At 44.1% G+C, this 26,076-nt stretch overlaps 1 protein-coding gene and 1 non-coding gene across 2 annotated transcripts in view; both read right to left on the bottom strand.

Annotated features, from left to right (window-relative positions):
* EDARADD (EDAR associated via death domain) overlaps nt 1-26,076 on the bottom strand; it is a 65,927-nt gene that overhangs the window by 32,947 nt on the left and 6,904 nt on the right. The window contains exons 2-4 of the mRNA XM_027962270.3: nt 18,918-18,976; nt 14,324-14,363; nt 7,921-7,979 (exon numbers count right to left, since the gene is read on the bottom strand). Coding sequence (XP_027818071.1) covers nt 7,921-7,979; nt 14,324-14,363; nt 18,918-18,976 — 158 coding nt within the window. The remainder of the gene's footprint in view (nt 1-7,920; nt 7,980-14,323; nt 14,364-18,917; nt 18,977-26,076) is intronic.
* On the bottom strand, nt 19,695-19,766 carry TRNAC-ACA (transfer RNA cysteine (anticodon ACA)). Its single transcript has one exon. It is a non-coding gene; the product is annotated as a tRNA-Cys (tRNA).

Below are 26,076 nucleotides of genomic sequence, written 5' to 3'. Positions count from 1 at the left end.
ACACCCAGGCCCTTGGGCAAATGATCTTCCTGGGTGACTGCAATAGCCCCTTGGTGTCTCCTGGCCTCAGTTTTTCTTCCTACCCACCCCTTGGACAAGCCACTTATGAGAATAACATTTCTAAGACTCTGTTTCCATCCCATCATTTCACAGGAAGACTCTTCCGGGAACTTCCAAGTGCCTAGGAGATCCGGGCCCTCCAGACCTCCCCTGGAGCAGCACCTCCTATGGTAGCAGTTAGAGAGAACATGGACCGTGGAGAGACAGGTACGCTAAAGTGGGAGAAACAAGTCTGCCTCTCTTCAACAGGTAAGAAGCTTGCTTACCTATTGAACGAGTTCAGTCAGTGTCTTCTCTCTTTCCTTTTCTCTCTATATTTCTGTGCTGAGACACTCTGAGAATCTAAGGGAGAGGCTCTTAGCTTAAACATTCTGATTCAGCTTTCCATGTGGGAGATTTAAAAATGTTCAGTTTCACTGAAAGCTCTGAGTGTGCATCACTGTACACCCCTAGCACTTAACAGTAGTGGTGATACATTCTTGAACTCAAATAGTGGATGGATGGGTGGGTGGCTGGGTGGATGGATGAATGGATGGATGGATGGGTGGGTGGATGGGTGGGTGGATGGATGGATGGATGGGTGGATGGCTGGATGGATGAGTAGATGGATGGGTGGGTGGGTGGGTGGGTGGATGGATGGATGGATGGGTGGATGGGTGGATGGATGGATGGATGGATGGGTGGGTGGATGGATGGGTGGGTGGGTGGATGGGTGGATGGGTGGATGGATGGGTGGATGGGTGGGTGGGTGGGTGGATGGGTGGGTGGGTGGATGGATGAGTAGGTGGATGGGTGGGTGGGTGGATGGATGAGTAGATGGATGGGTGGGTGGGTGGATGGGTGGGTGGGTGGGTGGGTGGGTGGGTGGGTGGGTGGGTGGATGGATGGGTGGATGGGTGGGTGGGTGGGTGGGTGGGTGGGTGGGTGGGTGGGTGGGTGGGTGGGTGGGTGGGTGGATGGGTGGGTGGGTGGGTGGGTGGATGGATGGGTGGATGGGTGGGTGGGTGGGTGGATGGGTGGATGGATGGGTGGGTGGGTGGATGGATGGATGGGTGGGTGGATGGATGGGTGGGTGGGTGGATGGATGAGTAGGTGGATGGGTGGGTGGGTGGATGGGTGGGTGGATGGGTGGATGGGTGGGTGGGTGGATGGGTGGGTGGGTGGATGGATGGGTGGGTGGATGGATGGGTGGGTGGGTGGATGGGTGGGTGGGTGGGTGGATGGATGAGTGGGTGGATGGGTGGGTGGGTGGGTGGGTGGATGGGTGGGTGGGTGGATGGATGGGTGGGTGGGTGGATGGGTGGGTGGGTGGGTGGATGGGTGGGTGGGTGGGTGGGTGGATGGGTGGGTGGGTGGGTGGGTGGGTGGGTGGGTGGGTGGGTGGGTGGGTGGGTGGGTGGGTGGATGGGTGGGTGGGTGGGTGGGTGGATGGAAGTGTCATCATCTATCCTCTTGCAATCTATTTCCCATTTATCAAACACTCACACCACTACCAAGTTCAAGAAGGCCTATGGCCTCAGTGCTGTATGAATGGAACAAACTCTTTAGTCCCCTGATATCTTTGCTGGATTTCCTTTCTTCCTGCTCCATCCACATGTCATGATTCAAGGCACAACTCAAATTTGACACTGACTAACTCAACTACTTGCCTTTACATCTAAAAAAGAAGTTTCTATCTTTCTCCCATCTAACCCTTCTTTTCGTCCTTCCTCTGAAAAAGTGTTGAAGTTCTTACTTTTAAAATCCAACTCCTCCCTCTGTGTTTTTGGTATCTTTATTTATCTAACATGGGTGTATATATATCTCATTTGCCAGATTACAAATTCCCTGAGGGAAATCAGTGTGCTGTGTCTTCTCCAATAGAAAATGCTAAGGACTTACTGGTAGATAGTTGCTATTCCACTTCTCTCTGTTTTCCCTCTTAACCTTTAATCTCTACACTCCTAGTGACACCATATCCTTTAAAATCTGTTGTTTCCCATCCTTAGAAAAAGAAACTTTTGCCATGTTTTCTAACAGCTTTTAAAAAAGCTTACTAATTTTCCTTGCTACCTTAGTAAATCTGACAAAACTACACTTTATCACCCACTCACTCCTCAAGCCTTTTGTAATTATGTTTTGGCCCCTATAACTGAGTTCCTTCCTAAAAGGTCCTTCCTGAAAGTAACATCTGAAAGGACAAATGCAAAGGGGTCTTTGTAGGGCCTGCCCTTGACTACAAGATGATGTTGACAGTACTTTCCTCGGCACTTGAAGCAATGCCCAACCCTGACCTTTTTCTGTCTTTATTCAACGTACATAGAGACTTACTATGCGCTAGGCATTGAGGATACACTTATGAGCCAAAAGACATAGTAGTCCCTGGCTCATGGGGAGAGACAATGAGACCATCAGCAAACATTTGAGTATCGACCGGGAAAGTGTTGCAAAGTACAGATGCCTCCACCACACACAGCATTCTTCTGTGGCCACTCCTCTCTCTGCCTCTCAGCTCTTTTTCTTCCTCTGGACTCCAGATGGAAGTGTTCCTCAAGGCTCCATCCTTGGCACCTCTCTTTGCTTTTCAACAAGGACTCTCTCCTTGACAGTCTCATCCTCCTCTCGGGCTTCAACTGTAACCTCCTGAAGCAGGCATCTTAAACCAATCACTTCCTGCCACACATCTCAACTCTACAGACTTCAATCTCCTTTTTCTGCAGTCCATAAACAGACAACTCTCAGTCCTAAAAAGTGAAAGTCGCTCAGTCATTTCCAACTCTTTGCGACCCCATGCACTGTAGCCAGCCAGGCTTCTCTGTCCATGGGATTCTCCAGGCAAGGATACTGGAGTGGGTAGCCATTCCGTTCTCCAAGGGATCCTGATTCTGAGATCAAATCCAGGTCTCTTGCATTGCAGGCAAATTCTTTACCATCTGAGCCATCAGGAAAACCCAGTCTCAGTCCTAACAACACACAAATCTTATCTTCCCCCTTAATCCTCTACTGAAGCATCCCTCTCTGCTCACAGGCTGAGTCTCATCTCTCTCCAGTTCCCAGGGTCGCAGATTTGGTCACAGGACCATCCCTGAAAGCCACCAACACTTTCCATCTGCCTCCTTCCGGCACTTAAGGTTCTAGGGTCCTGGATCCAAATGATCTTCCAGCCTCACTGCCTCAATCTGCCAATACTTCAGCTCCAGGCAAAGTTAGTTGTCGCTGACTCTCCTCAGAGCATTCTTTCTATGAGGCGTGCTCTCACCCTGCCCCTAGGCACACATCCTCAAGTCTATTTCTGTTATCAATAAATATCAGAGGTGACAGTATCATGCAGCCATTGATGGATGGTAAAGCTGTGCAGCAAACTGGACGAAATGAGATCCAGTTTTCAAACTGGATGAAAACTTGTGAGATCATATTATACAACAAAAGCAAGATGCAAAATTGTCTGCAAATAGGTTTTTTTTAAAATAATTATCCAGATAAAAATATATAAGAAATATATCAAAATGACAAAAATAATTATATTAGAGTGGTGGAATGTTGGATGAGTCTTTTCATTTTTGTAGATTCTAAATTCTATTTAGTGTGGTTTTTAAAATATATGTATGTTTCAGGACTTCCCTGGAGGTCCAGTGGTTCAGTCTGTGCTTCCTGTTTATAACAGCCAGGACATGGAAGCAACCTAGATGTCCATCAGCAGATGAATGGATAAGAAAGCTGTGGTACTTATACACAATGGAGTATTACTCAGCCATTAAAAAGAATACATTTGAATCAGTTCTAATGAGGTGGATGAAACTGGAGCCGATTATACAGAGTGAAGTAAGCCAGAAAGAAAAACACCAATACAGTATACTAACACATATATATGGAATTTAGAAAGATGGTAATGATAACCCTGTATGTGAGATAGCAAAAGAGACACAGAGGTATAGAACAGACTTTTGGACTCTATGGGAGAGGGAGAGGGTGGGATGATTTGGGAGAATGGCATTGAAACATGTATACTATCATGTAAGAAATGAATCACCAGTCTAGGTTCAATGCAGGATACAGGATGCTTGGGGCTGGTACACTGGGATGACCCAGAGAGATGGTATGGGGTGGGAGGTGGGAGGGAGGTTCAGGATTGGGAACATGTATACACCCATGGCGGATTCATGTTGATGTATGGCAAAACCAATACAGTATTATAAAGTAAAATAAAGTTAAAAAAAAAAAAAAAAGAGTCTCTGCTTCCCCAGCAAGGGGTGGGGGTTCCATCCCTCATCAGGGAAATAAGATACCACATGCTGTGCAGCACAGCCAAAAAAGAAAAATAAATTTTAAAAAATATTATACGTGTGAGTGTATGTATGTTTCAAAATAGTTTTAGATTTACAGAAAATTTGAGAAGATAATATAGAGCATTCCTATACACCCTACAGTGGTTTCCCTCATTAGCAACATTATATTTTAGTATCACACTAATGATACCATATCAGTATGGTATGGTATCAATATAATATCAATAATACCAATACCAATCATTTAATGTGGTTTTTAAAACTTAAAAAAATTATAGTTTGGTAAAACCAAATAACCAGCATAAACAGAGGAAAAAGTCATTTTTTCATAACCTCTAACTCCAACTTAGCATCCTCATAGTTACTATTTTTCTTATTATCTCAGTCTCCTCTTGGCATGGATTCTTAACTAAAAACTGAAACAAATTTTGCTCTGCTATCATTTGCCATACATGTGTGCATGTAGTTAAAATTTTATTATTGATTTAAAAGTTCTGGGAAATATTTTCTATAAACATAAAGAACCATGAAAATTTTTTTAAACAGCGGAACCAGAGCCACATCTAGAATCTATTGCTGTGTACGCTGCTGTTCAACAAGCCTAGAAGCTCTGCTTGGGTCAGGTCTCCTCCCTACGCCCCCCACCACCACCTCAACCCCCACCCTGAGCATTGCACATTTAAGAATACCCAAGCTCAGGACACAGACTTGGTGAGTACCAGCTGTAACAAACTGGACAGGTAGGATAATTCTAACTGATGGGGTATTGATTCCAAATTACTAAAAGAAAAGGACCCTTTATGAAATTTTATGAGATGTCAGTTTTCCATTTTTGACAAACAGGACATCACAATGTTTTCCCTTGACATCATTCAAAAAACCTGGTTAAAATTAGATCTTACATAGAAATGGATTTTAGTTTATAAATTAGAAAAATCAAAGAAACAGCAAATGAAAAATAGTCTAAAGACTGTATTTTCAACTTGCTTTTAAAGTCGGAGCTACAGAAAATTAAGTGCTGTTGTGTGGGTTTTTTTTAAACATTTCTCCCCTAGTGAGTTGTCTTTGTTCTAACTGCCAAGTTGGTTTCAAAGATTCTTTCTGGATCCCTAGCGGTTAGAACAAGTCCTACAGATTATGCAAAGAAACAACCAACTGAAGAAGTGGGCACAGTGCTACTTTTTATGGGAATATATGACTTCCTGTTTTAAAACAGAACTTAAATAGAAGTCTCAAATAGGTCCCCCCCTTTTTTTGGGGTGGGGGACCTTCCCAAGTGGTTCAGTGGGTAAAGAATCTGCCTGCAATCCAGGAGATGCAGGCAGATATGAGTTTGATCCTCAGGTCAGGAAGATCCCCTGAAGGAGCACATAGCAACCCACTCCAGTATTCTTGCCCGGAAAATCCCACGGAGAGAGGAGCCTGGTAGGCTACAGTCCATAGGGCTGCAAAGAGTCGGACACGACTGAAGTGATGGAGCACGCACCCTGCTTTTTTAGTTGAAAAATCCTTTTTCCATCTTTGAAGATAGTCTATACTTGATGCCAATGGCACCCCACTCCAGTACTCTTGCCTGGAAAATCCCATGGACGGAGGAGCCTGGTAGGCTGCAGTCCATGGGGTCACGAAGAGTCGGACACGACTGAGCGACTTCACTTTGACTTTTCATTTTCATGCATTGGAGAAGTTAGAAAATATACTGAACAGTGTCCTAAAATATATTCTGTATCTAATCTTATATGATTTTGGAAAATCCCTAAAACTAAACAAACAACATAACATTCTTGTATCTTGTCACAAAAAAATGTGAGAAGCAAAACTTTGTTAAACAAATTAAGGATTGCAAGAAAGGAAAAACTTATACCAAGTTTTCTGTGAACCTAAAGTTCACTAAAATAGTTGAAATTCAGTCACTGTCAAAATCCAGCATCGGGTTATAATTCCAAGGAAAATGCTGAGTATCAGGATTAATAAATAAGAAAATGGTATTCCCAATTGGTGACTAAAGACTGCCAAGTTACAGTTAGAAGTAGCACCATTGACAATTTTCAAGACAACTATGCTTATGGTTAAAATTGCTTATCTTACCAACTACTGTATAAGTCTGCTTTACGACAAAAGTGACTTGATTATCTAAGAATACCACTATTATTGATTTATTACTGACTGATGCTTTAACAGCAAGACTTAAAAAAAACCAAAACATTAATCGCTCAGTCGTGTTCAACTCTTTGCGATCCCATGGACCACAGCCTGCCAGGCTCCTCTGTCCATAGGATTCTCCAGGCAAGGTAAGCTTCCAATCAGTCTTGTTAACAATTAACTTGGTATTACAGAGACAGCAGGACCCAGCCAGTCTGTCTTGAGGCAAGACATCCTTTTTGAGACTTTTAATGTCCTAACTATAGTTAGGCGGATGTGAGGAATTGTGTAGTTTTGCCAATGTGCTTTGAATGAGTAAACAGAGATAGACTGGGAAGTGTCAGAAGTAACTGAAGCACACAGTGACCCAGAGAAGCTTCTGGAAGGATGTACAGTAAGTCCCTTACATACAAACCTTCAAGTTGAGAACTTTCAAAGATGCGAATGTGTGTTCACACGTCCAATCACATAAATTAGTTCACGTGTCTGATGTACACTGTCACGTGTGTGCATCCCCTACAAGTGGCTGTGCCTTTGTGAACTTTGCTGTACATTACTGTATGTGGGCAGTAGTACAGTGCCTTTATTTCAAGCCCAAGATGTCTGGAAGCAAACGTAAAAGCAGCGGTGATGCAGCTGGTGGTGCTAAGAAGCACCAGCTGTTGCACTATATACTACAGTACTTTTCAAAGTACTAAACTGTAAGGTTAAAAATGTTTTATTTTTCGTGTTTGCTTTGTTATATATTATTTTCATGAAAAGTATTATAAAACTATTTCAGTACAGTACTATATAGCCAATTATGTTACTTGGGTACCTAGGCTAACTTTGCTGGACTTATGAACAAATCAGACTTACAAACTGCTCTCAGAATAGATCTCATTCCTATGTAGGGGACTTATTGTTCCTCGCAAGGTGAATAGCAGAAGGTGCCAAGTGATTCTCAACATTTTGGTACATTTTTGTCTGATCTGAAGTTTAAAATAACAAGCACTCTTTTAAAAGCAGAAAACAACAGCTGTATTTTGTAAAAGGACAATTACAATAATATGTTAAAACTTGGTACGTGAATGCAGTAGAAGTTTTATAAAACATTACAAAAATGTCTTGAAACTACCCAGTTTTGTTGAGGCTTTAAGAAAAAGTTCCCATCCACTGCATACCAACAACAGGCAAAAGAAAGCAACTTTCCTTTCTAACTCAATAACACTGATGGTCTGTTGTTGGCATATGGATAATATTTATTTCAAAGAGTAGAGTAAAGCTACCCAGTTACTAAAAGTAACAGAAGCTATATAGACACACCACATTACTGGGATTCTTAAAGATCATTTCTAAACTTATCCAAAAATCCTGTTCTTTATTTTTAAAGCTCTAGAAGATAATTACTAAATAAATTCTAGTTGGATTACCAAGTGCCTAGGGGTAAAAATATAACTGACATTATTCTTACCTGGTGCTGCACATCGGAATTTGCTGGGCAGTTCAAAGTAATTGGATCACACTCCTCTTCTATGGATTAAAAAAAGAAAATATGCTAAGCTTGACAAAGAAAGCACATGCTCTGTAGTATAAGGCCTAAAATGAAGACTTAATATTACATTCTGTTTACGTCTGGTAAAATCAGGAGTACCCTGAGTGGCCCAGTTACAAGCTCCCCTCCTCATTCTGCTCCTGTGGACAAGACCCCAGCTAAACAATTCTCCTTCTCAAGAGGATCAGGCACAACCCTTGCTTATTCCTGAGGGGTGGGTTTCGGTTCCCTGCCAGACCACTGAATTATTCAGACAATTACATCCTTCCCCAGGAGCCCTGGGGCACACACCCGTTTATAGGACAGCCTTGTCACCCGCAGCCCCTGGTTGTTCACTCTGCTCCCAAGCACAGCCCCTGTATGACCCTGCGTGGCATGCAGCATCGTCCTCCCGCAGGCCATGAGGCTCCAGATGTCCTGGGCATGGCCATCCTCATAGCCCCATGGCAGGATCCCTCCCTGGCCAACGTAGTGAACAGCAGGTGATTCAAACTTTCCCCTCTGATAATCTTACATCAGATTCCAGGGTGTTGGCTGTTTGACAGTTTACTAAGCCCTTCAGAGATCAGGGAGTGGGATTATACTTATCTTGATAGCTCAGCCTCCTAAAAGTCAAACTGAAACCATTTCAGTTCTAAAGTGGGAATTGCCAGTGAACGTCAGAGGAATATAATAGACATGTGAAACATCTAATACTTCTCATAATTAATTGTGAGGAAGGAAATTCCATTCTTACGCTGTCTTACATATGTGGTAACTTCACAGCTCCCCAATTTGTGGTGAAGACAAATACATTAAAAGCTGATCTGGGGGACTTCCCTGGTTGTTCAGTGGTTAAGATTCTGCACTTTTGCTGCAGGGGGCACAGGTTCCTTCCCTGGTTAGGGAACTAAGGTCCCACATATCATGTGATATGGCAAAAAAAAAAAAAAAAGCTGAATTTTTCCATTAGATTTTACTCTTTAACCATAGAATTCAGTATCACACTAACCTTGAAAGCTGACAGAAATACAGTACACTATGAAACAAAAGTTTAGTGGCATGTAAAATTTTAGAGTTATAAAGCCTTACACAGAGAATCACTTAACTCAAGGTTCAAAAGTTAGGACTGAATGACAGATTGATTGATTCATCCATTATTTATTTTTACATTCTGTAACATGCATTGACCTACTACAGACTGAGCTGATAGATTTGTTCATGTAAGGGGCTATATTTATTGCTGCCTACATGATTCTGACTAAAAGGTCATTTTCCCTTAATATTATTATCTGTGAAATTTAAACTAAAAGCACAGTCTTTTACTACGATTCCATATGGTATCTGTTTCTTAATTTATTTGGCTGCACTGGTTCTCAGTTACAGTATGCAGGATCTTTAGTCGCAGCATGAGAGAGCTAGTTCCCTGATCAGGCATAAAACTCGGCTCCTGTGTGTTGGGAGGGCAGAGTCTTAGCCACGGGGCCACCAGGGAAATCCCTACACCATATCTTTCTAAGCTGGAGCAGTGGAGATCTCACCTAGGCTTGTGTTCCTCATGATACAGTCCAGTTCTCTTGCATGAGAATCATTTGACTCTCTGTTAACAAATACAGATTCTGGGCTCCACCTCCAGACTTTCTGGTTTGGAACTTCAGGTAGTCCAGAAATCTGACACCTAACAAGTACCCCCATAGAATTCAGGTGCATTCTAAAGTGATTTTTCACAGTGACAGACATTTTTTTCCAGTCATATTAATTCTCACAATGGCCGTGCGTGCTGTGTATGCTCAGTTGCTTCAGTCGTGTCCAACTCTACGTGACCCTATGCACCAGAGCCTGCCAGGTCCATGAGATTCTCTAGGCAAGAATACCGGAGTGGATTGCCGTGCCCTTCTCCGGGAGATCTTCCCAACCCAGGGATCGAAGCCACGTCTCTTATGTCTCCTGCACTGGCAGGCGGGTTCTCTACCACTGGCACCACCCGGGAAGCCCCTCACAACGGCCAGTGTCATCACCGTTACCCAAGCCCTTTTGAAAAGGCAGGGCTTTTTATTTCCCAACACAATGTTAACTTGAAATTAAAAGGCAACTTTTCTTACATGGCCTCCCAAACACTCCTGTGGTGGTAACCTTCTCCCTCCCATCCAACCTCCAGCAAAGAGAAAAGTTTCGAAGAATGGTCACCTTTGTATTGGGGGAGGGGATTATAACTTGGGGGAGGGGATTTAACTGTTGGTTTGCTGTAACAGGAGACTGCCAAGAGTCTGGGTCAAGGCTGGGTGGGAGGCAGGCAGTGAGCTGGTGGGATGAGTGGGACCAGGTAACATCATATCACGCAGACGAGAGAGGTTTTTAGTTTCATTGTAAAACAAACTTAATAGCAAAATACCATCAATCAATCGGCAAAATGAGAAATCATAAAATACAGTACATTGGCTTGCTTGTTTGGGGGCAGACATTTTTATTGGGTTGGCCATTAAGTTCGTTTGGGTTTTTCTGTTACAGCCTATGGACAAGCCCAAACAAACTTACTGGCCAACCCAACACTTCCGAATTATTTTAGCGATTTCCTCAGTACTTGTTTCTTTTCTCCTAACTTTTCCAAACTGAACTACTACATTTTGTTAACAAATTTTTCTAAATATCACCCATGTTGAAGTTCAAATTACACAAAATTATTAACAATAAAATCAGTCTATTTCTCTTTCACTTCATATTTGCTATATAATTTTTTTTGAACAATGAAACTCAGAAAATGAAGGTGATAAAATTTTGATTAAATCAAATATATTTTTGTACAATTTCCCCTCACTAGGAATAGCAGCTGAAATATCAGAATTCTTTTCAAAAGACATTTTTCTCTCAAAATGTGAAGAGCCACTTTCCCTCTAGAATCCTCAAGCCAGTAGTTTCTACAAGACATAGGAATTCATGAAATAAAGTGAACCCCAATCTTAAATGAGTCCTGAGTTTAGAGCCTAAAGACTCTCACAGAGAACCTATAACAGACATTTGACATAATGAACAGCCTGAAATCTCTAAAATCAGGGGAGGCAGAAGCTACACATTTGTTCCCAAGAAAACAAGGATTATAGCATGTTTCACCTCAAAAATATGCTGATCATTGAAATTACACTAGATGCCTACAGTTGATTTACGGTAAAAAGCACAAAATTCAGACCCATTTTTGTATGGACCATGTTGAGGAACAGTGTTATATTGTCCATGGGGAAACTAGGAATATACTAGAATTAGGATTAAAGATTTTGTGAAACATGCTTCTTTTCTTAAGAAAATCTATTTTGAAGACTTTTTAATCGGATGGAAATGGTTCAAGCTAATTACAAATGACTCCTCTATTAAAATATAGTAGCCCCGGAGAATTCACTTACGTGTCAGAGTCTGAATCTGTACTTAATATAATTCGATTACATTCACTTTTAATCTATAAATTAGCCTCTTCACTAATTTATGTGGGCTTTGTATTCCTAAAAACAACAAGAAAATTACCATAATCATTTAATACTGATATTGGCTCCATTATGGTATCTTTAACAAGATACTGCAGACATTAAATTGTTGTATTATCAAATGCAAATGTTGGAGTAAGTTTCCAAACTTCCGGACATGGTTCATTATATTTAAGATCATGTATTTCTCGGAGAAAAATTATGTGCTTAATAATGCTCTCCTACCCCACGAATAAAGACAGAGGAAAGGTCTAGAGTATGGTTTTTAACAGTCATGTTACTTGTCAACTCACCACCGTTTTAATTGAGGTTTTGTAAAACTTAAATTATTGAAGAAACAGCTACAGTACAGTTACTGTATTATCAGGCTGCTAAGCAACAATCTTTTTCTCTTAAAACAGGAAATCACATTCAAGATGATTTTAAAAAGAAGATTTCAGATGGATCAAACCATGGCAATGCATTCCCAGTCACTGCGGCTCAGCTTGTGCTTAAAACAGTGGTTCCACTCTCACCTCTGCTGTGAGAGCTTTCCACAGTCCTCAACCCTGACTGATCCCAGTTCTCTTGCCAGACTTCCCTCCACCCTGTCTGAAGCTCCTGGGTGCCAGGCGCTATTCTTGTGTTCCATTCTCACGAGCACCCTGGGAGGTGGGATCCACCTTGTCCTAAGCTGTGAAGTCATCTGCCCAGTCCTCTCAGAGCTGGCGAGGTTTCTCAGCCGGTTCTCTCCTACATGTCCCATTGGAGGGTGCACCACGTTCTTGAAACTTCTTGGGCAGGCTCTCAAAGGGAGGTCTGAGACCCACTCACTCAGGTATGCATTGAAACACAGGTATCAATCCTAATCTCCCCTGTGTCTCACCCTCCCCTACCACACGACCATGTGTAGAATAGATAGCTAGTGGGGAAGCTGCAGTAAGCACAGGGAACTCGGCTGAGTGCTTTGTGATGACCTAGACGGGTGGGACTGGGGTGGTTTGGGAGGGAGGTTCAAGAGGGAGAGGATATATGTATACATATAGCTGATTCGATTCGTTGTACAGCAGAAACGAATCCAACATTGTAAAGCAATTATCCTCCAATTAAGAAAACAATAAACACGCGGGGAAAAAAAAAACCCCTACAGGTTTCTGGGCCTGATCCTAGACCCACCACATGATGATTTTGGAGAAGCAGGGCCCAGAACCTGCATTTTAAACTAGCTCCCCAGATAATTCTTCACTGCATCCTCCCTGAAGTCCAGTGAATACCACCCAGGATAGTTTCCTGTCTATGCTGGTGTCTTGGCCTGCGCCTCTCACTTTCTTGCTGAACTAGACAGTCACAGGGTGGGGAATTCAGGATGCTGAGAAGTCATTCAGGGAGTAGAGGAAGGGAAAGGAAACATGCAGGAAGCCAGCCTCCCCTAGAACAACCAGGAATTGGGCTCAAAGGCGGCCTTCAGGCTCTTTCCCTTATACTACTGCCATTCCTGGGCGACACTGGGCTGACGTCATTTCAGGAAGCAGGGGGAGGAGTCTGGTGAGCAGAGAAGGAGAGAAGGGGACTCAGCAGAACCACAGACTTGACCACAGATGGGCCCTGGCAGGGAGCTCCCTTCCGACCTGCAGCTTGGCAGTCCTGTGATACCCATCACCACAAGGAGGCTGGGGAAACCCACAGCAGGCTGTGCTGGGAAGTCCTCTCTCTCCAGGAAGCCGGGGAGGCCCTGCCAACTCTGACGCTGGTCAGATCTGCTTGCCCCCCACCCCATTCCTTCACCCTCGGTTGTCAGCAGAACATAAGGTAAGTGCTCCAGCGTGATGGCTACCAGCTCGTTCTCCTTACTGGATACAGCCTTGCAGACTATAGCCTTGGACAGGCTCAGGCTCCGTTCAGATGCGTCTGCACCATATCTGAGATGTTAATCTGTGGATCATGAAAGAAAGCTCTTTTTGCTTTGGGACCTGACAAGCATCCCCTTCCCCTCGTCTGGCAACGGAACCTGTGGTTTGAGTAGAACTGTCTCCATGCCCTCTACATGTACCATCTAACCTCAAGGCTCAGACCTGGTCAGCCCTCCATCCTCCTGAGGACCACAATCAATATGATCGCCCCATGACGAAACTGCTCCTGTCTCAACTGCCCCTAAAACTGAGCCATGTGTGCGGGGGAAAGGCTCCCTCTTGTTCCACTGTCGTAAGCAGCACCAGGTGAAGCTGGAGGTGGCAGAGACCATCTTTCCCACCACGTGGGGAAAACTGGCCCGAGAATTGAGTCAACACAGAAGGCTGAGGCTTGAGAGTCAGAGAGAAGGGTGGGGAGAGAAAGAAGAGGAAGAAGGAGACGAGGAAAAGAAAAAGAGAAAGGAGAGAGAGAGAGCCTGAGACACCATTTTAAATGTTTGGATTTAACAGACTGAGAGACTCTAAACCACCAAATCCTTCCCCTCCCCTTTTTTCATTGGTTTGGGGCCATATCATGCAGCACGCAGGACCCTCATTCCCCAACCAGGGATCAAACCTGTGTCCCCTGCACTGGAAGTTCAGGGTCTTAAACACTGGACTGCCAGGGAAGTCCCTGCCCCCCACCCCCCCTGCTTTTTAAACTAATTTGAGTTATATTTCTGTCACTTGCAACCCACAGTCTTGGTTGTCTTCATTTTAAGCACACCAAAAACACCATAGGAAATTGATGTATCATTCGATCTAAAGTCATTTCTAGATTTTAATAAAAAAATTCATACTACAGATGATCAAATCAGGCACTAAAGTATCAGTATGTTTCTGTTCTACAGTTTTAACAAATGAAAGCTTAACTCTGACTAGTGCTTTGTTCAGGACAGGAGAATAATCACAAGCACAAGTTGTTGCATTAACTGTACATACCTTTAGGGAGTCCTGTGTCTTGAATGGGATACTTGTCTGACTGTAGAAAACCAACAAAAGGGGAAAATTATTTTTTTAAACACCATAGTCAATTAGAAGATCAAAGTGAAAAGAAAGCTTTGTCTTGGGAAAATCATGATTTTCATTTAAAGCCTTGCAAGTTTTTAGCCTTGAATTTATCCATAGGCCTGACCCATGGCTTGTTTTTATCCTCAATTTTATAGAGATGAAATCAGATTTGATGAAACGTCAATGATAGAACATGAAACAGAATAAGCCTTCAGCTCTGACCACTAAACCACACTTCCTCTCTTGTCTGCAGTGCTATTTTACTTCCTGCAGCTCAAAACTGAGGGACTGGCGTGTCTTTTCTCACCATTTGTGTGACACGCATTTGGGTCAACAAGCATGTATTCTGGGCAGCTCTCGCAACTGGAGAGCTCTGTCCTGGGTCGACAGGATTGAAAAGGTAACTATCCCGTAAGTTGCACGAAGATCAGTCCCCTATTCTGCACAATCAGGCACAGTTCCCCAGTGCTTTCGCTGAGGGCAGTACTGTCGCAGGGAATTCAAAATAGCAAATGCTCTTGCAATCACATATTTCTGTGTTGGTACTGATAAATATGCAGGTATCTAAGCTTCTGGAAACTTCTACTTCAGATTACACAATGTAGGTGTTTTCTGCAGATTTCTATGAGAGAAGCTTGAATGTGCCCAATTTCCCTAGCCTGCCTCTGACCCTGCCTCAGTTCCACCATCATTTCCTCTGGGCCTTTGGGTCCATGGCTCTCCAGCTTAAACAAAGCTGCACCTCCCAACCCTCCTGTAGCTCTCACCACTGTCTTCCTTGGAAAGAGGAGGAAAAGAAATGCAGAACCAGAGATTCTTGTTTTAAGGAAAAAACACCTGAGTTTATTAACATTATTAAGCTTTAAAATTAACATGGCTTCCTTAACATAGTCAATATTCTATGGATGTTCGAGTTTGCATTGTCATCTATGTATTTAATTTTGCTTATTGACCAGGAGTTAAAGGAAGGCTGACATTCAGTCGTCACTCAGTATCCTTGAGGGGCTGATTCTAAGACCTTCCATGGATACCAAACTCTGGATGCCCAAGTGGGATTTTAGTTCCCCGACCAGGGATGGAACCTGTACCCCTTGCATTGGGATCAGGTAGTCTTAACCCCTGGACTAAAGTCCTATGCCATTTTATGGAAGGGACTTGGGCATCCAGGGATTCTGTTTTAAATGCCTTTCCTTGGAGTTTCTTTGGAGCAGAAGCCTCCAACCTCTTTCCACAAAAGAAATTAATCTTCTTTATGTTATCAGTTCAACCTTTGAAGGGCCTGGGGTTTAAGGTCAGACACACTGGTGGTCAAGCATGTCTATACAGCTGAGCCCCAAGAACACTCTGGACACCAAAGGCAGGATGAGCTTCCCCAGTTGTCAGTACTCTGTGTATATCGTCACACACCATCACTGGGACCGGTAAACACTGTCCACACAGCAGAGAGGGCGACTGAGAGCCACCTGCTTGCAACTCTCCTGGGCCCTGACCTGCGCTCCTCCTCCTTTGGCTGACTTTAATCTGAATCCTTTTGCTATAATACACCACAATCTTGAGTGAAAAAAAAAATCAATCAGAAAGAACTTAAAAGTCAAATACTTTCCCCCCAGACTAAATCCTTCCCCATACTCTGCCCCCTACAATGTGGAAAACACACCTGTACTATAATACTTCTCAGACTCTTTTCAAAGTATTTTCTCAGACTGTGAGTGTTTGAAGAGAAGGGACCATCCCAAGGTTTTGACTAAGTTCAGTCTATAAGGACGAACAAGTGTGGGTTTCCTGGACAGACTGACAGTTGAGCGGGCCTAGGGGTGCCCAGGACTCAGCATGGCCATTGCAGGTGGTGGACATAGAGGATCAAGGCCAGGTGGTTGGAAGACTGGTCGGCCTGCAGCAGAGACGAGGCTGGGGGTGGAAAAGGAAGACACAGCTGGATATGAAATAATGGAGCCGGTTTCCATGGAAGACCCTGGAAGTGAGATGCTGGATATGAAATACTGGAGCCGGTTTCCATGGAAGACCCTGGAAGTGAGATGAAGGGATTGTGGTGCCATTCTAGGATCTCAGGAAGCTTGACTCACCAAACACTGCCACCTGCTTGGTGCCCACCTCTGCATATAAAAACATGGTCGGCACGGCCTTACAGAAAGCCAGGCAAGCAAACCATCCCCACACAATAGCATAAAAAAATAGAGAAGACAACAGCTGAAGGCCCCAGGATAAGGCAGAGAAGGCTTTCCAGGTAAGGAATGCTTAAGTTGAGTGGCAGGGTGCATAGGAGCTCACTAGGTGAGGAAGCGGCCAAGGGCCAGCATTAGGGGTATCCCAGGATGGTGAGAGGATGTGGGGCATCCGAGGAGCAGCAAATAGCTACACATGACTGGGACGCTGAGACAAGAGGACCTCATGTGCCATGTCAAGGACTATCAATTTAATCCTGAAAGCAGCAGGAATGTTATGGTTGAAATCTGTGCACACCCCATATACGTCAAAGTCCTAACCCCTGGTCCCTCAGACTGTGATCTTACTGGAAATAGAATCAATGTAGACAGAATTCGTTAAGATGAGGTCACACTGGTATAGGGTGGGCCCTTCATCTAACAGGACAGACATTCTTGTAAGAAGAGAAGAGACACAAACACCAGGGAGAAGATGGCCACGTGCCACTGAAGGAAGAGAGGAGGGGAGCATCCTACAAGCCCAGGGACACCACGAACTGCCGACAACCGCCAGAAGACACAAGGCAGGATTCTTCCCTGCAGGTTTCAGAGGGAGCACAGCCCTTGATTTTTAGTCCATTTGCAGGACCTTGTCAGGCAGCCCCAACAAACGAATAGAGGGAAGCTGCCGTACAGGCAATTTGTCCTGGAGTCATAGAGGAGTGAGGAGAGGCAGCCAGGACTCAAGCTGAGCTGTAAGGAGGGGGCCCCCAAGGAAGGCAGACCCTGGTGTCAAGGGATCTAGTGGACAGCGAGACAATCACAGGTCAGGCAGTGTGAAGGGTGAATTAAGTAACCCCTTTGCAGGGGTCCCCAACCTCTGGGATCTGATGCCTGACGATCTGAAGTGGAGCTGATGTAATAATAACAGAAATAAAGTGCACAATAAATAGAATGCACTTGAATCATCCCCAAACTATCCATCCCCACCTGGTCTGTGGAAAATTTGTCTGCAATGAAACCGATCCCTGGTGCCAAAAACGCTGGGGACCGCTGCTCTACAGAACCCATAGCTTTAGTAACAGGCTACACCTGAGAGGATCATAAGACCTGGCCACAGGGTCATTGTGTACTCTGCTTTTGCAGGAGTTAAGAGCTGGAATTTTTTCATAATTGCAGTGTCTCAAAGTTTGATTCCCTACGCTATCCACATTTATTAAACTGTGCTGTAGTTATAACATAAGACCATAAAAACAAACATTTCAGGTTTCTAGGACATTAAGGTGCCTTGCGAATCACCCCTTTTTTTTTTGGCTGTGCTGGGTCTTAATAGAGGAGTGTAAGATCTAGTTCCCTGATCAGGGGTTGAACCCAGGCCCCATGCACTGGGACCATGGAGTCTGGACCACCAGGGAAGTTTCCACCAAAGACTTAAAGACATTGAACTGAAATATCTTGAGAGTATTTTATGCCATTCTAACTAAATTAATGCCAATTCTTCATGCCTCAACAGATCACATTCTCCGGATACTTTGAAAACCAGGAATGTATCTCACACTGCACGCACACTAACACACGCGATGCTGTCAAAGGCATTTATCTGGTCAGAAGTAAGAGGCAGTATTGAGTAGGGGAGCAGGGCTTCAGTCTGGCTGACTTTCTACAAATCAGCTAATCGCCATATCCTCATCTACAGCAGAATAATAAAATCTCCCATCACAGCAGACACACCACAGAGTGGTTACGGGATGGCGGGCAGGGATCCGAAGCCAGCTACCGGGCTCGAATCCCACCTGGCATGCTTCCACGTTTGGCAACTTGCCTCACCCCTTGTGTCTCAGTTTTTCATCTATGAAGCAGGCAATGCCTACCTTTCAGGACTGTTTCAGGGGTAAAAGAGGTAATTGACAATGTATACCCACCCACATATGGGCAGCTCTCCATAACTGTAAGGTTTTCATATTTTTTCTTTCAATCTCAAGCTATATATTTTGATTTCTGAAGAAGGGGGTCATTAAAAATAGATAGTATTAAAATTAGACAAGCAGAGACTTCTCTGGTGGTACAGTGATTAAGAACTTGCCTTCCATTGCAGAGGACACAGGTTCCATCCCAGGTAGGGGAAATAAGATTCCACATGCCATATGGTGTAGCCAAAAAAATAATCAATTTAAAATAAATTTAAAAAATAAAAAATAGATAAAATAAATAAAAATACATGTTTAAAAAGACAAGTAGATAAAGACCTCACATAACCTAAGAAGAACACTCCTGACATGTGCAAAATAAGAACAGAGTCTAACAAAGAGGGGGGGGAAAAAAACACCAAAGTCATCACCATTAATGTAAAATGCGTAACCTACCGTATTAAGGGATATAGTGCTGGGGTCTGTGTCTTCCACTGGTTCCTTTGCCAAATGATCTATACACAAAACACAATGAGAGAATTTTCTTTAACTTAAAAGCACAAATGTATCCTTTGATAACTGTCTTCATATAAATGCAAGCTACCCCCGTCAGTTTGGAGAGAAACTTACTGTCGATCATTAGTAGAGACAAAATAAGAAAGAATGGGTCCAGTCTGCATCAAGAAAGTGATTAAGACAAACTACATTAAAATAAATAAATATATATATATATTGGTCCAGTGGTGGTCCAGTGGTGAAGAGTCCATCTGCCAATGCAGAGAACACAGGTTTGATCCCTGGTCCTGGAAGATCTCACACGCCGCAGGGCACCTAAGCTTGTGGGCCACAGCTGCTGAGCCCACACGCCCTGGAGCCTGCGCTCTACAGCAAGAGAGGCCACCACGGTGAGAAGCCCGGACACTGCAGCCAGAGAGTAGCCACTGCTTGCACTTTCCATTGTATCCACTGAAAGCCCACCAGCAGCAATGAAGATCCAGCACAGCCAAAAAGAAATAATATTAAAAAAACATATTTTGTAACAGTTTACGTATAAACATCTACAAACACTCAGAGGTACAAATAACTACAAATGATGCAAAGTGAAAGTGAAGTCGCTCAGTCCTGGCCAGCTCTTTGCGAGCCCATGGACTATAGCCTACCATGCTCCTCCGTCCATGGGATTTTCCAGGCAAGAGTACTGGAGTGGGGTGCCATTTCCTTCTCCAGAGGATCTTCCCAACCCAGGGATCGAACCTGGGTCCCCTGCATTGTAGGCAGACGCTTTACCGTCTGAGCCACCAGGGAAGTCAAACATGATATTAATTAATGACTCTTTTACACTTTGGACTTTGAGACAGACTGGGACCTGGGACTCTTTACTGCAGTGCTCACACCTGACAAATATCTCCTTGAGCAACAGATACAAAGAAACTATAAGGGACTGAAAAGAACTGTGTGCATGTGTAGTTGGGGCAAGTTATGAACAGCATACAATAAGGATCACAAAAAGGGCACAAAGCAAATGCCACTTCTGAGGCACTGGGCACAAGGCAGGGAACTGCATGTGATCCCTGCACACAGCACCACCGCGGGGCTGGGCAGACCACTCAAGCCAGCCCTCTGGTCCATCCCCACCCTCGCCCCACTTAAGGAACTAGCCTGCCCTCTGTAGAGAGCAAGGGCGCCTGTTTTCTTGTTTTCACTCAAAGTAAAGCCTACCCTGAATTCCTGATCTGGTTTCTTGTCAGTTTCTATTGATTAAAAGACAGGGAAGCCTTGCGTGCTGCAGTCCCTGTGGTCCCAAAGACTCCCGACACGACTGAGTGACTGAATTACAACAATTGATTAGAGTCCAAGGACCCAGGTCAGCAACAATTTGATTATAACTTTGAGAAAGAAAATTAGAGAGAAAAAAAAAGCTCCCCCTTTACTAGACACTTTAGGAAACATCTGCTGGAAAACTATCTTGCTCGATAACCATATCTGAGTGGGATCCTCAGTATTTGTGCAGTCAGCACACAAGCTGCAAAACCCTAAGGGGCAGCCTTAGACCGGTCAAGATTCAACTTTCCTTTTTCTCCGAGATCATCATGAAGTACAGAACGTGGCCCAGGTCCTAGGTCCTGGGAATGCCTTGGGGCATCCAAACAAACAGGACAGGACAGCCTGTGGAGGCTTGTTCCTTCTCCCTAGACGTCTTTCATTGAGACTGTGTCTGGGCTTTTCACATTCTTCTCTCTGCGGGTGTTGACAATGCCCAAACGAAAAGTCATGTGAAGGGAACATCTCTCTATCTGTTTTATGATGGGCTACAGTCAATGAAGAGATTAAAGGAGGTGGCCCACAGAAGTGGGTGCAGACGGAGAGAGCTTTTGCCAGTGTCCCCCCACGGAGCAGGGGACAGACACGTGCAACTCCACAAGTAGGGACTGTGCCCTTGTCCCTGGCAGAGCCCACAGGTGGCAAGATCACATTACGGAATGCACAGAGGGGGCTAGCCCCTGGGTCCCAGGGTTCCCAGCCCCAGCAAAGAAATCCCATGATGTGGGTCTGGCACAGAAACAGAGGGCTCCTAGATCTCAGAGTCTTCTCAGGCTTGGACTCTGATGCACAAAAAATTCAAGGCCCTTCCTTTTCCAAGCGCCATATCATCCTCTTAGACTTCTGTGTTACATTAAGGAAGGAGCCCAGTTCAAACTGAAATGGAATTTCCTGCCAGCCCAGCAGATGACAGACTCAGACTTGAGTTTCAATCGATATAAAGACAATAAGAACAAACTGTGTTGCTAACTCCGTTCTGAGTTTACAGAACTCCTGCTGCCCAAATAACAGACAATTATAATACAGACCACACGGTGCGAAGACAGGAGAAATGCCGAATGACATGGAAACACATGGGAGGAACGCAAGCCTGACCTGGGGTGCCTGGTGGAGAGCAAAGAGCCTGCACAGGAAGTGATTCCAGAGTCTGGAAGGTTGAGGTGGAGCCTGCCAGGAGAAAGAGTCAGGGAGGGGAAAGCATTCTAGACAGAGGGAACAACACAGGCGAAGGCTTAGAGATGAAAAAGAACATGACACATTAGTGGACTTCAGCTAGGTCTAGCCGGACGCTTGCATTTGCTTTTCCAGTTTTGTTTTTCCGTCCTTCTCATGTTCTGGCTCTTGGATAGGGAGTGGGTAGTGGAAGACACACTGAGGAGCCTCAGGTCCCTTCTTCCCTCCTCCAATCACAGCCTAGTCTCAACCATTTCATTTTCCTTAAAGTGTATCTGAATGACAATACCTTTTTTTTTCTTTTTTTGGCTGAGTGGCCTGGGGGATCTTAGTTCCCTGATCAGAGATCAAACCTGTGCCCCCTGCAGTGGAAGCACAGAGTCTCAACCACTGGATGGCCAGGGAAGTCCTTGGATGATAATACTTTAAATGATTATCTCCACCACGGGTGTGGAATTTTAGCAGGTATCCTGTGCAGGTATCCTATGACATGCGGGGCTTCTTTCCTATAGAGACATTAATGTGAGAGGAAGTAAAAGGAAAAAAATAAAGAAGAAAATGGAGGAGACAGCTGGGAAAAGGCAGAAATACCCCCAAAGCAGCAGTGAGGACGCAAGTAGAACAGTTAGAGGGAAGGCGCACAGAGCTTCGGGGGAAGGCGTGGGTCTCGCCACCACCCCACTGAGACCTAGAGGTCTGAGGAACACCGTGACCGTGCATGACTCAAATAATCGTTCTCAGCCTCAGGCTCTTCGCCTGTAACATGAGGGGGTCCAGGTGGCTGGTTTCCACACCCAGCTGGTCAGTGTTACTCTGGTCCAGATTTGGGAATGACTCCCCCTGAGAATCTGTGCCTCAGAGGGTGATGGGGTGAACAGGAAAATACGGGCTGCCAACCACAAGTGTTTGGAGGCCCAAAGGCTCTTGCTTTGGTCTGAAATCTCTGAGAATAAATGAAATTTAAAATGAGAAGAGCAAGGAGAATTTAATTTTTGTCGTTGTTTTTGGAAGCACAACAGCAGAGTGAAAGGGCAATCCAGCAAGGCAACGGGTTTCAGTTCAGTTCAGTTACATCCGACTCTTTGCAACCCCATGAACCGCTGCACACCAGGCCTCCCTATCCATCACCAACTCCCGGAGTTTACCCAAACCCATGTCCATTGTGTCAGTGATACCATCCAACCATCTTATCCTCTGTTGTCCCCTTCTCTTGCCCTCAATCTTTCCCAGCATCAGGGTCTTTTCAACTGAGTCAGCTCTTCCCATGAGGTGGCCAAAGTACTGGAGTTTCAGCTTCAACATCATTCCTTCCAATGAACACCCAGGACTAATCTCCTTTAGGATGGACTGGTTGGATCTCCTTGCAGTCCAAGGGACTCTCAAGAAGTCTTCTCCAACACTACAGTTCAAAAGCATCAGTTCTTCGGTGCTCACCTTTCTTTACAGTCCAATTCTCACATGCATACATGACTACTGGAAAAACCATAGCCTTGACTAGATGGACCTTTGTTGGCAAAGTAATGTCTCTGCTTTCTAATATGTTATCTAGGTTGGTCATAACTTTCCTTCCAAGAAACAAGCATCTTTCAATTTCATGGCTGCAGTCACCATCTGCAGTGATTTTGGAGCCCAAAAATATAAAGTCAGCCACTGTTTCCACTGTTTCCCCATCTATTTCCCATGAAGTGATGGGACCGAATGCTGTGATCTTCATTTTCTGAATGTTGAGCTTTAAGCCAACTTTTTCACTCTCCTCTTTCACTTTCATCAAGAGGCTCTTTAATTCTTCTTCACTTTCTGCCATAAGGGTGGTGTCATCTGCATATCTGAGGTTACTGATATTTCTCCCAGCAATCTTGATTCCAGCTTATGCTCATCCAGCCCAGCGTTTCTCATGATGTACTCTGCATAGAAGTTAAATAAGCAGGGTGACAACATACAGCCTTGACGTCCTCCTTTTCCTATTTGGAACCACTCTGTTGTTCCATGTCCAGTTCCACCTGTTGCTTCTTGACCTGCATACAGATTTCTCAAGAGGCAGGTCAGGTGGTCTGGTATTCCCGACTCTTTCAGAATTTTCCACAGTTTCTTGTGATCCACACAGTCAAAGGCTTTGGCATAGTCAATAAAGCAGAAATAGATGTTTTTCTGGAACTCTCTTGCTTTTTCCATGATCCAGCAGATGTTGGCAATTTGATCTCTGGTTCCTCTGCCTTTTCTAACATCATCTTGAACATCTGGAAGTTGACGGATCACATACTACTGAAGCTTGGCTTGGAGAATTTTGAGCATTACTTTGCTAGCATGTGAGATGAGTGCAAATGTGCGGTAGTTTGAGCATTCTTTGGCTTTGCCTTTCTTTGGGATTGGAATGAAAACTGACTTTTCCAGTCAGGTGGTGAATGCTGAATTTTCCGAATTTGCTGGCATACTGAGTGCAGCACTTTCACAGCATCATCTTTCAGGATTTGAAATAGCTCAGCTGGAATTCCATCACCTCCACTAGCTTTGTTCGTAGTGATGCTTCCTAAGGCCCACTTGACTTCACATTCCAGGATGTCTGGCTCTAGGTGAGTGATCACACCATCGTGATTATTTGGATCATGAAGATCTTTTTTGTACAGTTCTCCTGTGTATTCTTGCCATCTCTTCTTAGTATCTTCTGCTTCTGCCAGGTCCATATAATTTCTGCCCTTTATTGAGCCCATCTGTGCAAGAAATGTTCCCTTGGTATCTCTAATAGTCTTGAAGAGATCTCTAGTCACTATTTCAATAGAAAATAATATTCTATTATTTTCCTCTATTTCTTTGCACTGATCACTGAGGAAGGCTTTCTTATCTCTCCCTGCTATTCTTTAGAACTCTGCATTCAAATGGATATATCTTTCCTTTCCTTCTTTGCTTTTCCCTTCTCTTCTTTTCACAGGTATTTATAAGGCCTCCCCAGACAGCTATTTTGCTTTTTTGCATTTCTTTTTCTTGGGGATGGTCTTGCTCCTTGTCTCCTATACAATGTCATGAACCTCTGTCCATAGTTCATCAAGCACTCTGTCTATCAGATCTAGTCCCTTAAATCTATCTCTCACTTCCACTGTATAATCATAAGGGATTTGATTTAGGTCATACCTGAATGATCTAGTGGTTTTCCCTACTTTCTTCAATTTAAGTCTGAATTTGGCAAGAAGGAGTTGATGATCTGAGCCACAGCCAGCTCCCGGTCTTGTTTTTGCTGACTCTATAGAGCTTTTCCATCTTTGGCTGCAAAGAATATAATCAATCTGATTTTGGTGTTGATCATCTGGTGATGGCCATGTGTAGAGTCTTCTCTTGTGTTGTTGGAAGAAGGTGTTTGCTATGACCAGTGCGTTCTCTTGGCAAAACTCTATTAGCCTTTGCCCTGCTTCATTCTGTACTCCAAGGCCAAATTTGCCTGTTACTCCAGGTGTTTCTTGACTTCCTACTTTTGCATTCCAGTCCCCTATAATGAAAAGGACATCTTTTTCGGGCATTAGTTCTAAAAGGTCTTGTAGGTCTTCATAGAACCATTCAACTTCAGCTTCTTCAGCATTACTGATTGGGGCATAGACTTGGATTACTGTGATATTGAATGGTTTGCCTTGGAAACAAACAGAGATCATTCTGTTGTTTTTGAGACTGCACCCAAGTATACTGCATTTTGGACTCTTTCGTTCACTATTTCTTCTAAGGGATTCCTGCCCACAGTAGTAGATATTCTGAGTTAACTTCACCCGTTCCAGTCCAGTTTAGTTCGCTGAATTTCAGTGTTCACTCTTGCCATCTCCTGTTTGACCACTTCAATTTGCCTTGATTCATGGACCTAACACTGCAGGTTCCTTTGCAATATTGCTCTTTACAGCATCAGACCTTGCTTCTATCACCAGTCACATCCACAACGGGTTTAGAACTAGTCTTTGAAGGACTCTGAGGTCTTTTATTATTATTATTATTTAATTTATTTATTTGGCTGCATCAGATCTTAGCTGTGGCACACGGGATCTTTCATTGTGGGGTGGGGGTTCTCCAGTTGCAGCGCATGGGCCCAACAGTTACAGCAAGTGCGCTTAAGTGCCTCTTGGCATGTGGGATCTTAGTTCCCCAGCCAGGGATCAAACTTGCATCCCCTACATTGGAAAGCAGATTCTTCACCACTGGACCACCAGGGAAGTTCCATTTTTGTTTCTGTTTTTTATTATTTTCACTCGAATGGTTGTAACTGTACCAGCCTCTGACTTGGACCAGGCTGGGGATGATGTTCTTCCTTAGTGTCAAATCCGCCCACAGACCCAGAACCAGGCCCGAGGTGGCCCCCTTCATGCTTGTTCTCCCAGGCCCATGTTGTGTACCCAAAGATTATCTGGAGGAGGGCTGATCCTGGTTATTTGAGACCAGTCTAGCAGTAAGCATTTGTCCTAAAGTATTTTCTTAGAGCTCTTGGACCCACATGTTGACAATATTATTAAGTATAAAATAAAATAGTTTACTTTGAAGCTTTAAAATGTTTATTTTTACAGGCCCCAGGTAACAGCAGGCTGGGCCTCCAGACATGGTTCTGATATCAGACAAGACAAGGGCACAAAGGAGCGGACACAAAAAGAAGGAC

This window comes from Ovis aries, chromosome 25 (assembly GCF_016772045.2).
Source record: "Ovis aries strain OAR_USU_Benz2616 breed Rambouillet chromosome 25, ARS-UI_Ramb_v3.0, whole genome shotgun sequence".
Classification (NCBI taxonomy): Eukaryota; Metazoa; Chordata; class Mammalia; order Artiodactyla; family Bovidae; genus Ovis; species Ovis aries.
The sequence above is the reverse complement of the archived record's forward strand: the minus strand, read 5'-3'. Positions and strand labels throughout refer to the sequence as shown.